Genomic DNA, 16,376 nt, shown 5'->3' on the forward strand with positions numbered 1-16,376 from the left:
AGATTAATTAATATTGACAGGGGAACAAGAGAACAATATTGAACATGTCACAGTGGCTTTATAGGTTACTGAGGCTATTTATTTATTTACATGGACATTACATGTTTAAGATCATGTAATTAAATGCTGTTTACAAGGGACATAAGGACTGGTCAAATGAAATCTTAAACTGTTTATGATGTGCCTAACCTGGAATCAAATAACTACCCTAACATGAGAAAACTTACATGAAATGCCCTTTGACATAGTGATAGCCCCTTGGAGGATTCAGCCAAAAGAAATATTGAATCACCTTATTAAAAAATGGCAAGACCAATACTTCCAGTGCATCATTTGTATTCTATAGAGTAGAAGTGAAAAACCAAAGCATAAAACATGTTCAGTAAATGTAATGACTGTCTTTGTAATGACTTCATAATAGCAGATGATTCAGTGCTTGTGAACCTAACAACTACAGCCTCACCAATAATCACATAGTGAAGGACAAATTTATATTATATTATATTATATTATATTATATTATATTATATAAATCCTGGACCTTTTGTAAATAGTGCAGATATGTCTACACTACACTTTCACACTCTGTCTTAATGCTGCTGTGACAAGTGAATTTCCCCGCTGTGGGATCAATAAAGTTCTATCTTATCTTATCTTATCTTATTTAGCTCATTTAGCTTTAATAGACACACGTTGTGATTGTTTGTAGCAAAGACTATGGTTTACTGTATGTATATGAGCCTTGTAACTGCTGAAACCCATTTTGTCGGTCACCCATAATTGCAGTGATTGCAGAATGAAGCACTTCCCTTAGGGAGATATGACTGCTCCAGACAGCTACTCGTGGCTTTATCTTTTTTGTGTGTGACAGAGGTCAGATTGGTTTGAAAGGGATGGACAAGATCAAGTTATATTTGCAAAGACTTACATACTTGCTGATAGAACAGAATTCTGTCCTGTGTGCTGAATAGATTTTTCACAGAGCGCTGACAGGCAATTTAAGCATTTTACTATATTTATCAGAGCTTAATTATTTGTGGATGTCATTGGATTGAACACATGGAAACACTACTCTTAAGGCCCTACACTACAGTAGACTTGGCATCATAGTGTTAATATTGTTAAAGTTAATATTAATGTTGAAGTTAATGGTAATGTTAATAATCAGTTATTGGACCGCAAGGAGGTGGGAGCAACAGTCCTAAAGACAATGGGAACTCTCTTATTAAATGTATTGGTTCTTTACTCAAAACACATAATCTGAGAAAAAACTCTGCTCCTAATATTAGAAACATATTTGGAGCAGAGTTTATATTTGACTGATTGAATGTTATGTATGTGTGTGTGGAGGGGAGTGGTGGTGGTTATTGCATATCATGCATATCATAAAAAATATATTGCCAACTGGTTTCAAGATACAATTTTGTTTAATTCAAGCTTATTCATTAAGTGTGACAGACTGATCAGTCTATAAACATCCATGGGGTGGGGCTTGCTTCAAATACAGGTGTTCTGAATCTTACATTTTATTTTTATTTGTATTACCTATATTTCAGGAAATTGTATTCATTACATCAAAGAACAAATCATTTTAGATTTGTATTTCTCATATGATAGGTGAGAATCAATAAAACTCTAACCAATTATGTGAAAAGAAATAACTCCTCCCTTCTTTATGTGCTCTACCAAAACAAGTATACATTGTTTACATTGGAAGTTGTTTTGTAAAATCCCTCAATCCTCAATTCAATATTCAATGTATAAATGTTTACCTTGTAAACTTTGTTTGGTTAACTCTAGTGCATAAAGAATGGACTTTCTGGGGAGCTTTCTCAAGCTTCACCTGAGTATGCTAAGAGGCAGGCGAGGCCAAGCACCTGTCAGACCTCATTATGTCTCTGGGTAGCTGCTGTTGGTCAGAAACTGCTTGATCAGAAGGGATCCCTCTCAGTGTGTCACTGACAATCCGTGTTACAGTACCTGACTGTTTCTATTCGGAGTACTGCGTGCCTCTAATGCACTTGTTATTTATTTATGGACGTGGAGGTCGCTCTGTCGTACCCCATGGCACCAATTGTTGTGGAGTGCAGCACTCTGTCCCGGGCCTGGGGGCACAGCTGACCGACTGATCGACTGTGCCACTGCTTTGAAATAGGTCATCAGCAGCAGCATGTGGCTCTGATGCCTGGTGTCTGGTGTGGAGTGTGCAGTGAGTGTCTAGTGCTAAACACAGCAGGCCATACCAAGCAAAGAGAAAGGGTGTTTTGGTCAACTAGAAGATAGTGTGCCTAAATAAATAATTGTCTTTAGATTTGAGGGAAGCCGTGCTCAATAGTGGTTTGGAGTCTGGCTCTGAGAGTAGGAGTCTGGATCTGCAGGCAGCAGTGTTGAGTATTGGTCACGGGCAGTAGTCAGGGAGTAGAACTCTGGATCTCGGGGCAGTAGGGATATGTAGTGGCTGAATCCCAAGTGGATCTTCCCATCCTGGGTGGGAACTTTGTAGTTGAATGTTGCTGTTCTGCTCATAGAGACTATGCATTACCTCAGCAGGGCTCCAACTAGAATCCTGCCATGTAAATAGCTTATAGAATGCAGATGGCAGATTGTATGGATGGAGGCATGGTCGTTTAACATATAGTCCATAGTTGTCTTTTCTGTAAAGGCTGAGAAAAGAGATACTAAGTACTTTTCAAACCCAAAACAATATGCTCGTGAAATACAAGGGTGTTACTTATGGAGGTACTACCCATATTTACAGAAAGGAATGAAAATGGCTTTTGAATAAAAAATGATTAGAGCATTAAACAGCTTAACTTTCAGAGGTTTTAAAAGTCTACACTAATGGCAACAAAACTAAAGTAAAAGTGTGATGTACAAAGACCACAAAAAGGAGAATGGAGCTATAAACAGCAGTATCCAACTCTATGCAGTCTCTCTTGTGCTTTGCATGATAAATTTTTTTTTAGAATATTCTCACAGATTGCTCTCCTCCCCCTTCCTCAATAGGAATTATCTACACCACAGACACTCTAGACCGTGAGACCAAAGACTCATATTGGCTGACAGTCCGTGCCTCAGACAGGGGGGTGGTGCCTCTGTATAGCACCATCGAGATCTACATCCGGGTGGAGGATGTGAATGACAATGCGCCGCTGACCTCTGACCCCATCTACCACCCGACGGTTATGGAGAACTCGCCCAAGGATGTATCCGTCATCCAGATCCAGGCCCAGGACCTTGATGGCACCACATCTGCAGAGCGTCTCAGCTACCGCATATCCAGTGGGAACCCACAGAACTTCTTTGCCATGAACCACAAGACAGGTTAGAGCACCCCCCTGTGCATTTTCTCCCAGACTATTGGATATTGCCCTGCATAATGATTGGTTTACTCTGTCCACTTCTGTCATCAATATAAACATACCACACAGTGTTTTGCTCACACCTTTTTTGGTAAGTGATAAATGTTAAAATTCCTATCAAAATACCATACATAAATGTATGTGTAAATTATGTGTATTTCAAAATTATGCTTTCAGAATCCCATCTCAGTAATTTAGGAAATTTTATTGAATTTGTTATCCTGAGGGTTGCTTGAAGAGAGACGTTAATTACACTGGATGAATTAGTCCCAAACTTAGGCTAAACGCTATTCATGGCATAGCTAAAGTCAGGCGCCATAACTGACTTATAAAGACACGATCAGACATTAGTACTTTCCTTTGGAAAAATGGACCTAGAATTGAAACCGGGAGATACTGTTAAAGCAGTGAGATTAAGATTAAATTATGAGAGTGACAGGTAACATAAAACATGTATTGACTGTCTTGGGAGTCTGAGGGTGGTAGAAAAAGTGGGACTCTTCACTAGTACTGTCAGACAGTCCAGGCATTCTTACAGCTTGATCATGATGGCCTTGATTTCAACTCCCCAAACCAATGCCCTGACTGGAGCTTTAACAGTTTAACATTACATGAATGTTTAGTAATGATCAAACACAAGTCCACCTGTGTACTTGTCTGTGTGGATACAAACATAACTCCAGCAGATTCTGTCTGGACCTATATTCAAACACAACTCTATATGTGTTTCTGCATGTTGATGAGGATCCTCACTGATGTCACAACATCACCCTAGTCTCATTTAGAACAATGTCATAGGGTCACAGTAAACTGACAGGATGGTCAGTGCTGGGTGTCTCTTCCCTGTGGCATTGAGAGGGCACAGACAACAGCAAAAGGCTGAAATCTTCTAGAAAACCAACACAACCCAAATTGCAGGTTTGCGTGTTCTGGAAAAACATAGATATGTGTACTCATTATGCACATGTGGACATCCTGTCATTTCGATTATTATTACTGCCCTTCCTTTTATGCCTGATTTAACCATTGATGTTATCGATTTATTTGGTTTACCATAAAGTCGTCCCGTTCGCTCAATATGGCCTTTCAATGAGGATGTGTGACCCTATAGAGGCTAGTTGGGGTCCTGAGTTAGCAGAGTGGAATGATGTCGCTGGTATGTAAGGTCAAAGGAGATCAGGAAGGGTGAGTTGTTGGCGTTCTTGGAGAGATTGTGAATTAGCTGAGCAGCAGTGCTCTGGATGAGCTGCACGGGTCTGATCATGTAGACAGAGAAACAACATTGAAGGAGCTGCAGGACCAAGACCTGGACCAGAAGCTGGGTATAAGTAGGTGGTGAGGAAGGGACAGATTCCTCAGATGTTGTAGATTAACATATTCCTTAGTAAAGTATTCTAACAGGGTGAATTGAATTTCCATCTTTCATCAATAATTAAATGAAAACTAAAGAAGATACAGTAGATATGAAATGATACAACTCAGATGGAAGATGACAGAACAATAATCCACGTGACTACAAATCAGAACTGGGAGAACTAACTGAAGAGTTCTGAATTTATTCTTTTTTGGAAAACATGTTATTTCACTGTTTTCTCTCTTCATATTCATTGTGCTTTCACCCTGAACAGTCTCAACCAACCCCTCTTATCCTTGTTAACCTCAGAATAGCACTCGATTGAAACTCTCTCCCAAACCAACATACATCTGGGGCCCTATTGATCCAATAGAATTGTAGTAAAGCAATCCACAGTTGAGTGCCTCTATCAAGGGTATAGTACACAGTGTCTCCAAAATTGCAATCAAAGAGGTTCAAAATGTCATTAGGATGCATGTTCTTCGTGTACTGTGATCAATAATATACTACATATTGGTACATATGAACTAATGTACTGTGTTTAATATTAAATGTTTTTCTCTAATATTTACATGTTAATGCACTGTGATGCTTGTACTGTATAGTTTGGATCTGTGTACAATTTCTAAAGCTGTCTGACTTGCTATGAGCTGGTGAACGCAAACAGAGATGGGGCACAGCCTTCAGGCTCTTTCTCCCTTTGCTGTCTATGACAGGGCAGGGTCTGTGAGGCCACTGTCTCTTCCATCTGTGTCCACTTTCTGCTTATTTTACGAGCTTGCCTATGTAACAGTCAGTTACATGAGAGAGAAAGAATGGGTATTGACTATTTAACAGCATATTGCTTTTTTACCCAATTCCTGAAAACTGTGACTGCCCTAATTACAAGAGTTATAGGAGATACTTGATTGTGATTGCTGTGTTTTGTAATGCTGTCCAATATCTAGTCCAAAACATGTACATTTTCAGTGGATTTCCATTTTTTCTGCTCATGCTTTTCCCCTGTTACAAAACTGCCTGTTACTTAAGTAAATGTGCATTCAGGAAAAAAAAATGTCATTCAGGAACTGTTACACTTAAAATGCATACTTACAGCTGGTTCTCTCTGTCTGAGTTGCCTACATGAAGTATCATGTCAACAAGAAATGTTGAAGTATGAAAACATGATGGGCACTTTAAAATATGTCTGCTAAGCACCGCATCCATTGTAGAACATAGGTGGAAGTACCGGGCAGTAGGTCAATACACTGACAGAGAGCTGCTGTGGCTGGCTTAGTCTCAGGTTTGCTACTTGGTTTTAGCTTTCTTTGTGTTTGGAGTGTCATGCTTTGGCTTACTGACTTTGCACAGAATGGCATATATGAATTGTTCACAATAAAGTTATAGGTATGTAGAAATCGTTGGTTCAGTTTGGGTGTGTGAAAAAAGTGAAGACATCCTTGTTATGAGTTCTTAGTCCTGAAAGGTTAAAACATGTATCTAATGTGTCCATATTTCTATTAATTTATTCATTTTGCTTGCATTCTACAAGTGGTCACATAACCTTTTTTTCAGGTCTGATAACCACAACCTCAAGAAAATTGGACCGAGAGCAGCAGGCTGAGCATTTTTTGGAGGTACATCTTCAAAATGTTTGCTTAAATGAATTTTAAATTGGATTTTTCATATAGCATGTGCTGGGTACACTGTAGTATGTACTGGACAGCAATATTTTTCTTGTTCAAAAAAAAAGAAACAAAAGATAACAACAAATACTTACATTAATTCATCATATCATTTTTACTACAAGCAACTGTTAAGTGGAGGTGAAAGAATTAATATTATTAAGATGGAAGGTTCATTTATCTGCTGCAATACTACTATTGTAATCTTGACAATTTGATTACCCTGAATTGATTGAATAAATACCCATCTGAAAATGAGCTGTCATTTTGTATAGTTGTCCTGTATGACAGTATTTGAACTTACAGACTGACATGTTTTTGCTACCCCTCATGGTCTGTTCAAGTCCTGTTTTTAAGTCCAAGATGTACTTGTGGCAAGAGGGTGATGCAGCTGTATCTCCACACGCATCAGCTAATTTTTTGCACTGTTACAATGATGTACCCTGCAGGGTACATCAGTATATCATCATGTCCACTGCATATTTTTTTGTCAGATGTGTGCTGGCTTGGCCTTTAGATGGTTTTAAGGGCTGTCCTCCCATTGCTACATACAAAACCTGTAACAATTATAAATCAACCTTTTGTGACTAATTGTTTTTCAAAATTACTGTGTAAAGTGACACATTCAAAAGCTTAATTTTCAGATAAAAAAGTTTCCTTACCAATACTAAGTTGATTAATCTATCCCATTTATTGATATTGCCCCAACAAACCCTGATTATTAAGAATGTTGTTTTTATCCTTTTTCCTTTTTTGGATGTGCCCATTTTGTGTTACTGTGTGTATATACTGCATGTGTCTGTGTGTGTGCATGTGTATATGTATGTGAACAGGTAACATTCATGGACATGGGCCAGGCCTCCAGGCAGTCCACCATCTGGGTGATTGTGCACGTTCTGGATGAGAATGACAACAGTCCACAGTTCCCAGAGAAGTTCTACCAGATCAGCCTTCCCGAGCGAGACCGCAACAAGAGAGGGGACCCCGTTTACAGAATGTTCGCCTACGACCTAGATGAGGGCCCTAATGCTAACCTCACCTACAGCATTGTGGATGGAAATGAGGACAACAAGTTCGTCATTGATCCCCTAACCGCTGTGGTTTCTTCCAGGAAGAAAGTTACCGCCGGGAGTTTTGACTTACTCTCTGTACGTGTCAGCTGACCTCTCACTTCCTATTTCTGCATGTCAGCTGACATTTCACTTCCTGAAAAGAGAAAAGTAGATGGGTGGAACGTTCACAGATCACAGTCTGAATATTTTCACTTTTGCTATTTTGTTTATTACAGAACAGCTATTACCTCTCAGAAGTACTAAAAAGACAAAGAGTGGTGATGAACTTTTCTGTGTGGAATGCAGTGGCCCTGTAGAGAACCTTTAGGGTGTACTTTGGCGGTATAGTTGGTCCGTGGCTACACTGCCAATCATTTCCATCTAAAAATTAAAGCTTTCTTTTCACTCACACACACACACACACACACACACACACACTCAGTCACTCTCACACACGAGCACACAAACACATTGAGTCTGCCCAGCTCTGAGTGCTTATGTCCTGCAACTTCCTGGGGTCTCCTGCCTGTAGAACAAACCGCATTACTATTTGCTGTGATAATTGGAGGCCAGAATGCTTGTGGGGGTGCTAAGTGGTGAGCAGGTGTGTTTGTGTTAGCTCATTATGACAGCTCCCCAAGCTCTAACTAGTCTCCCCCAGGTGTATTTAAAATTTCCCATAATTCCACAGGCACCTAGTCTCTGAGTCCTTCCATGATTTATAGAGAGGTATTGCATAAGCAGGTAGCTGTAATTAAAACATCTTAATCAAAGTCTTTCTGCAGTTGAGAGGTTTTAATTGAGACAAGTTTGCAGTTGTACTTATAGCTAACTGCATAACAATGTAACACTTGTAAACTGTTTCCATATGACCTTTTGGCTCACATGAAGTCTCCTCTGTGGTAGATACAGTACATCTTTAAACCTGTGTGAAATGGATGCCTTATATAATGCCTTACAAGCAGACTACATCTATTTTCACACCTTGCTTCATCACTTGCCATCTATAATATGAATACAGAGCCCTTGGTTTCCTTTAAAATGTGGGTTAAAATTCAGAAGTAGTATTCCATCGCCAAAACATATAAAATATGAAAAGATAAAATGAAAGGCATGCAATTATTCAGTCAATGTTATTTCTAAACTGAAAATATGCAAACATCAATGATGATATAGCACCTGAGAAGGTTTAAAATGAGGAAGTAGAGGAAGCATTTTATGAAAACAGTTGTTATAAGTTAATTTCTGTTTTTGACTGACCTTTCACCTCTCGCTTTCTCACATCCAGATAAAAGCTACTGATAATGGGAGCCCCCAGAAGTGGGCCACAGCACAGCTGCACATCAAGTGGATCCGCAAACCTGTGCCCTCACTACCGCCCCTGCTGTTTAGTGAGCCATACTACAACTTTAACATCACAGAGGACAGCAAAGTAGCCAAGATAGTGGGTGTGGTCTCCACACAGCAGCGTGACACCCCCCTGTGGTTTGATATCACTGGTGAGCTCAGGTGCATTTATGTAAAATAAATACAAATAATGCAAAAAAGAGGATTTGGCCTTTCCTCAATCAATAATTCAATAATTTCTACTAGGGTATGTTTTCTCTGATATGGTTGTGTATATGTATGTGTGTGGTTTGTGTGTGAAGTGGGGAGAGGGCCATCTCTCCATTTTGGTTTGTCTTTGCATTTTAAGTTTATTTATTCAAACCCTCTAACTTTTCTCTGTTCTGTCAACTCTCCTTGAAGGTGATGGACCCTCCCTGGAAATGTTCTATGTTGATCAGAGATCTTGTGTGAGGGACTGTTCCACAGCAGGTATCTAATAAAGTACTTCCTCAACAGCCTCATATCATTTTTTTCTCCTTTTACATCATTTCAGAAATTAGCATAATGTCTCACAACAAGACATCATCTTTAGGAAACTATGACTTGAAGACTACATAATGTTCCAACATGTTCCTTGATCAGTTAACAGATTAGAAAGTGTGTATTGCTGAAAGGTTGGACCTGCAGACATACTGTGCTGCTCATTAAAATCTAAAAGATCTAAGGTTTAAGATTTCAATGCACCCCTTGAATGGAAATATTATGAACACATCATTGCAGGTGTTTTGTAATATGACCAACATGCTTTGCAAATGTTATGACAGTCTCTGTTGACTTAAATCGTGTCTTTTTTGTGGAATCATCAGAGAAATTTGGCAGCCCATTTGATAATACAAAAGGGGTGGGGACCATCGTCATTGCAAAACCACTGGATGCCGAGCTCCAGTCCTTCTACAACATAACTGTGGAGGTGACAGATGGGACCAACACTGCCTCCACACAGGTATTAGCTGTTCATGTCAGTGGATTGCCTTTCAAGTCTCACCAAGGTTTTATAAATAAACATCTCTCTCAAGATGACTGTTTGTGAAAATCTTCTTGACTCTTTAAGAGTATCTGTTGAACATTTTTTGAAGGTATGGGTATGAAGATCTAAAATAAAAATTTGGTGGTGTTTCCAAAAGATTTGGAAATAACCATAGATATATAGGCCCTTGTGTTCTGTACCCTTTTGATTTACTACACACATCTGCTTTTCTGTGTTCCTCTAGGTGTTCATCACAGTTCTAGACAGCAACGACAACCCACCAGTCTTCTCCCAGCCAGCCTATGAGGTGACCGTCTCCGAGGACACGCCCGCGGACACAGAGGTGCTCCGTGTCCAGGCCACGGACAGAGATAAGAGGAGCAGGCTGAGCTACTCCCTCCACAGCAGCGTGGACCCGGCCAGCATACGCATGTTCCGCATCAGCCCCGGCACCGGGGCCGTCTACACCGCCGACCGACTGGACCACGAGGCCTGCTCTCAGCACATCCTCACTGTCATGGTGAGGGCACGAAGGAGAAAGCAATTTCCATTCTTACACTGTCCTGCTGACTCTGTGTTCATTTATTTTAATATTTTAAAATCTTCACCCAAGACATGCGACCCAGATATATGAGCCACTTTCTGACCCCTCTCATCTTCCATCATCAGTTTTGTCATGGATCTTTGACTTCTTTTTGTTGCCAACAAACCTTTTGGCTAATGACTGTGGGTCTGGTCAACTTCTCAGAAGAACATGTTTTTTCAGTCTTGTTGATTTATTTCCATTGAACTAGTCATTTTGCCTACCTGATGTATTCTAACCTTACACAGTTGACAGTGATAGTTATGCACCATCACTTGTGTAGATGATGTTGCTATCTGTAAGAATTTTTTATTTTGAGTTAGAAGGCTAGGATAATACATCAAACTCAATCATTTTGCATATCAATTATTCTTATCATTAAGATTATTTCATTAAGACATTGTTGTACACATTAATGCACAGCACAGGATCTTGCAGAATACAATGATGTTGCTGCAGAATGTGTTCATTTTTGGATGAATCACATCTAGATCTGTACATGGGCTCTCCAAGAAGAAGATTAAGATATTAATTAAGCAATCATTTTTATGATGTAGCTATCTTGCAATCTAAAGAAAATTCATAGCTGTCTTTAGCTAGCTATGTTGGGATACTAGCTAGTAAGCAAGCTAGTATAAACAACAACATTATGCGTAAAGGAAAAAAATCTCTTAGTGCTAGCATTGTTTAAATAGCATGATAAGGGGTAAAACGTCATATATGTTGTATGTAATAGAAAACAGTGTCTCTCAATGTTATGTAAATAAGGCCATACATTCAACACTTTTTACTCTGTACTACACCTATTCTACATCTATACTGTCCCTCTCTGTTATCTCCCCCTTCCAGGTAAAGGATCAGGAGTTCCCGTACCACAGAGACCTGGCACGGATCCTGGTGTCTGTACAGGATGCAAATGACCAAGCCCCCTACTTTACCAGTGTTTTCTACGAGGGGTTGGTGTATGATTCAGCTGAAGTGGGCTCCCTTGTGCTCCAGGTGACTGCACTGGACGGGGACAAGGGGAAGAACAGTCAGCTCCTTTATTCCATCGAAGCAGGTAAATTCTGCACACAAATGGCCCAGAGAATGAGACAATCCATGGGATGCTTTTTTTTTATTAAGTAAACTTGATTCAGGAGCCTGCTTATTTGGTTCGTTTTGGCAGTGAACCAAAGAATAGACTGCCTGGAGACTTGTTTTTATGGTGTAGGCTAGACTATACCCTCTGCAGTAGCATTAGGCTGGCTTGGTGAGCAATTTTTTAAAACCTGGGGATATTCTCATGCTTTTGAAGTCTTCTCCTGTTACCCTAATTGCTCACCCACTGGATGCTAAATTATATGTGATTTAGGAGAAGCTGGCTGACACTTCTCATGAAGTGAAAGGAAGGGGCAAAACTTGAAAAAAAAACAACAAACAAACTACCAGCCTGAGTGCACAGGCATCAGCTCAAACAGATGCTCACATATGCTTCAGCAACACTTGTATTTAACAGGTCTTCAGTTAGGCAGGTGCAGCTCATTGACCAATGACTGGCTCAGACACAGATAATGACAATTATAATTAGAAACAATTAAATTAAACTGTTTGGTATATAACTGATTGCAATGAGCTGAGTTACTGAACAGCAACAGCTAGAAAGACAAGGATCCTTGGTAACAAACATGTTCAAATAATCACTAATTAAACAGATTTTTGGGGAACAGGGGAAAACTGTGCTTCACAGTTATATCACTAGGTAATAGTGCCTGCTAAGTGATGACATCACAGTAACTTATTATTTTTTGCATCAGTCAAGCATAATACACATTTTATTTGTAGATATGATTCTAGGACTGACTACCCTTCTCTTTTCTTCAAAATTAGGCAATACCGGAAACATATTCTGTATTGATCCAGCCTCTGGCATCATCTCTATCGTCCGAGAGCTTGATCTCATATCCATCGGGCGTTATGTCCTCAGCGTTCGAGTGACAGACGGCGGCTTCCCTCCCATGAGCACAACCACCACTGTCCACATTGCTGTCACCCTTTCTGACAACTCTAGCCCCAAGTTCCTCCAAAGGGAATACCAGGCTGAGGTTAATGAAAATGTAGCTGTTGGAACTCTGGTCACCACAATCAGTGCTGTGAGCCGCTTTACTCTGATTTATGACATAAAGCAGGGGAATACAGACAGAACATTCAAGATCAACCCCTATACTGGGGTCATAACAACTCAGAGACCTCTGGACTATGAGAGCACTGATTCCTATGTACTTACAATACAGGCCACCAACATGGCAGGTATGGCCTCCAGTACAACTGTTAGTATTCAGGTAGTGGATAAGAATGACAACTTTCCCATCTTTCAGCAGCTGCAGTACACAGGCAGCATCAGTGAGGCTGCTCCCATCAACAGCGTGGTCCTCTCCACTGATGGCAGGCCACTGGTAATAAAGGCCACAGATGCTGACAGGAATGGCAATGCCTTGCTAGTTTACCAGATCATGGAAGACACTGCAAAAATGTTTTTCTCTGTGGATTCTGGCACGGGATCAATAAGAACCATTGCCAACTTGGACTTTGAGACAATTAGCAGCTTTAATTTCAGGGTTCACGTGAGGGACAGCGGGGTGCCGCAGCTGACTGCCGAGAGCCCTGCTCAGGTCACCATACAAGTGGTTGACATCAATGACTCCCCTCCCAGGTTCTCCCAGGATGTGTATGAAGCAGTCCTGCTACTACCCACATACATTGATGTTGAGGCCCTGAAGGTGTCAGCCATTGACCCTGACCAGAACATCCCGACTCAGCTGACATACTCCCTGACGGACACCAACATGCAACATTTTGCCATTGAACCTAGCAATGGCATCCTGACTGTGAAGAACAGCAATTTCTCCAAGGATCGCTACAGGTTCAGCTTAACTGTCTCTGATGGTAGGTTTTCCAGCACAGCACTTGTCACAGTGTTGGTCAGAGAGGCTATTGAAAGTGGCCTCTCTTTCACACAGAATGTGTACTCCACAAGTGTTCAGGAGAACATCACCAATGTGACCACTTTGGCAGTAGTAACTGCCTCTGGAAGTCGTCTCAATGAACCCCTGAAATACAGCCTACTGAATGCTGGGACAAAGTTCAAGATCAGAACCACATCTGGGGTGATACAGACAACTGGAGTGCCCTTCGACAGGGAGGAGCAGGAGCTGTATGAGCTAGTTGTGGAGGTGAGCCGGGAGTATGACCGGCTACGGGTGGCGAGAGCAATGGTGAGGGTCCAGGTGGACGACATTAATGATAATGCCCCAGAGTTTACTGGCCTTCCATATTTTGCTGTTGTGCAGGTGGACGCTGAGCCTGGGTCATCAATATTTCGAGTTATGGCTTCAGACCAGGATAAAGGGAAAAATGGAGAGGTCTCCTATTATTTAAAGGAGGAGCACAGACACTTCAATATTAACAGACTCACAGGTGAGCTCACTCTGAAGAAAACCTTTGAGGTGGACTTGTCCAATGTAGAGCACCAAGTGATTGTTTTTGCCAAAGACGGTGGGTACCCTCCTCTTCTCACTGCTGTGGAGTTTCCAATCACTGTGGTTAACAGAGCCATGCCTATTTTTGATAAGCCATTCTATGGAGTCTCAGTCAGTGAGAACGTGGCTTTGCTCACCCCCATCTTGGGAGTTAAGGCCACCAGCCCTGAGGGTGAAAACATGATATATACCATTGTAGATGGGGACCCCTCTTCACAGTTCAACATTGGCTTCAACACTGGCATTATTAGTGTTGTTTACCCACTGGACTTTGAGGTCACCTCTTCTTATAAGTTGACCGTCAGGGCGACAGACATGCTCACAGGCGCCCGAGCAGAGGTTGGTGTGGATGTGACTGTGCTGGATGTGAATGATAACCCTCCTGTGTTCCAGAGAGCCTTGTATGGGACTGTCCTGGCTGAAACTTCTATCATTGGGACCCCAGTCCTGCAGGTTATGGCAACAGACAGGGATTCTGGAAAGAACAATTTAATCAGATATCAGATCCTGCCAGACACTTACAACAGCATAGACTATTTCCACATAGACAGCAGCAGCGGGCTAATTCTGACAGCCCGCTTGCTTGACCACGAGTTGATTCGGTACTACAGCCTTTCTATCAGGGCAACTGATAATGGGGTTCCTGCTCTGAGTAGTGACACCACGGTCACTGTCACTGTGATTGATGGAAATGACAACCCTCCCATCTTCAGCCAGCCTCTCTACGAGTCATACATCAGTGAATTGGCTCCAAAGGGGCACCTTGTGACCTGTGTCCAGGCATCTGATGCGGACAGGTCTGACTTCGACAAGCTGAAGTACAGTATCCTGTCTGGGAATGAGAGGATGAACTTTGAAATAGATGAGAAAGTTGGCGCTCTCACCCTGTCCAGCCAGCGAAGGCAGGGCATGGAGCCCATGTACAGCTTGAATGTGTCTGTGTCTGATGGGGTTTTCACCAGTACTGCCCAGGTACTCATCAGAATCCTGGGAGCCAACCTCTATAGCCCTGTCTTCAACCAGCGGTTCTACCTAGCCCAAGTGCGAGAGAATGCTCCTGTGGGGTCCAGCGTTATCCGAATCAAAGCCACTGATGAGGACTCCGGACTCTTTGGCCAGGTTACTTACTCCTTCATCAATGACCTGGGCAAAGCTCAGTTCAACATTGACATAGATGGTCTGATAACAATGGTGCAGGTGCTAGACAGGGAGAGTCCAGCTAACAGAGACATTGTTCTGACAGCTATGGCTATGGATGGTGGAGGGAGGGCATCCTTCTGTTCTGTCAGAGTAATACTGCTGGATGAGAATGACAATGCTCCACAATTTAAGGCCCTGGAATATAGGGCAAGTGTCAAATCCAATGTAGCCAAGGGGTCACTAGTCACTCAAGTACAAGCCTATGACCCTGATGAAGGTGCCAATGGTAAAGTTACCTACTCACTCTACAGTGAAGCACACATCCCTGTAGTGGACACACTGGACATAGATTTCGAAAATGGCTGGATGGTAACCAAAGGCAGCTTTAGCCATCTGAAAAACTCCATCCTCTCCTTCTTTGTGAAAGCCTCAGATGGTGGAGTCCCCATGAAGCACTCTTTGGTGTCAGTGTTCATCCATGTCCTTCCTCCTGAGATCCCCGTTCCATCCTTTACCCAGCCACAGTATTCCTTCACTGTCCCGGAGGACATGCCTGTTGGGACCACATTGGGCTCAGTCCTGCTGGTCCCTGCCCGCACAGCTGTTTTTAGCATAGTCTTTGGGGAGACCAATGAGAGCAACAAAGGAAATGTGTTCATAGTGGATAGGGAAGCAGGTGTTATACAGCTGAACAAGCCTCTGGACCATGAGGCCATCAGCATCTTCCGTTTTAAAGTGTCTGCAACCATTAAGCTAGCCCAGATGGAATCTGTCTCAGTTGTGGATGTGGAAGTGAAAGTACTAGATCTTAATGACAACAAGCCCTCATTTGAGACTAGTTCCTACGACGCAATGGTTATGGAAAGAATGCCAGCTGGGACCAGGGTAATACAAGTACGAGCCCTTGACCCAGACTGGGGTTCTAATGGTCAAGTCACCTACAGTCTGGCCACACGTCCAAACTCAGGACCAGACTGGAACTCGGAATTGTTCTCTGTTGACAGCAAAACTGGCTGGATTACTACCCTCAAAGAACTTGATCAAGAGACTTGTTCATTGTATACATTCGTAGTGGTAGCATCTGACCTTGGGGAGATAGTCTCCCTGTCCTCAACTGCTGTGGTGATGGTTACCATTGCCGATGTCAACGATAACCCACCCAAATTTGAAAAAGATTACTACAGAGGTGCAATTCAAGAAAGCGATCCCCCGGGAGAGGTGGTAGCACTTCTAAGCATACGAGATGGAGACAGCTCTGATATCAACCGTCAAGTCAGCCTCCACATTACAGGTGAAGGCATCCTAATGGCTTTATATTATACCTAAGATGGTACTTAAAGTGCCGTC

General features: G+C 41.9%; 1 protein-coding gene across 1 annotated transcript in view; it reads left to right on the plus strand.

Moving 5' to 3' along the window:
• The window catches only part of LOC118774472 (protocadherin Fat 3-like), a 41,029-nt gene that overhangs the window by 4,346 nt on the left and 20,307 nt on the right, over positions 1 to 16,376 (plus strand). Inside the window, exons 2-10 of the mRNA XM_036523815.1 lie at positions 3,007 to 3,324; positions 6,271 to 6,332; positions 7,214 to 7,528; positions 8,721 to 8,931; positions 9,182 to 9,250; positions 9,628 to 9,764; positions 10,033 to 10,308; positions 11,221 to 11,431; positions 12,241 to 16,320. Coding sequence (XP_036379708.1) covers positions 3,007 to 3,324; positions 6,271 to 6,332; positions 7,214 to 7,528; positions 8,721 to 8,931; positions 9,182 to 9,250; positions 9,628 to 9,764; positions 10,033 to 10,308; positions 11,221 to 11,431; positions 12,241 to 16,320 — 5,679 coding nt within the window. The remainder of the gene's footprint in view (positions 1 to 3,006; positions 3,325 to 6,270; positions 6,333 to 7,213; positions 7,529 to 8,720; positions 8,932 to 9,181; positions 9,251 to 9,627; positions 9,765 to 10,032; positions 10,309 to 11,220; positions 11,432 to 12,240; positions 16,321 to 16,376) is intronic.

The sequence above is a fragment of the Megalops cyprinoides genome, chromosome 3 (genome assembly GCF_013368585.1).
Source record: "Megalops cyprinoides isolate fMegCyp1 chromosome 3, fMegCyp1.pri, whole genome shotgun sequence".
Lineage (NCBI taxonomy): Eukaryota > Metazoa > Chordata > Actinopteri > Elopiformes > Megalopidae > Megalops > Megalops cyprinoides.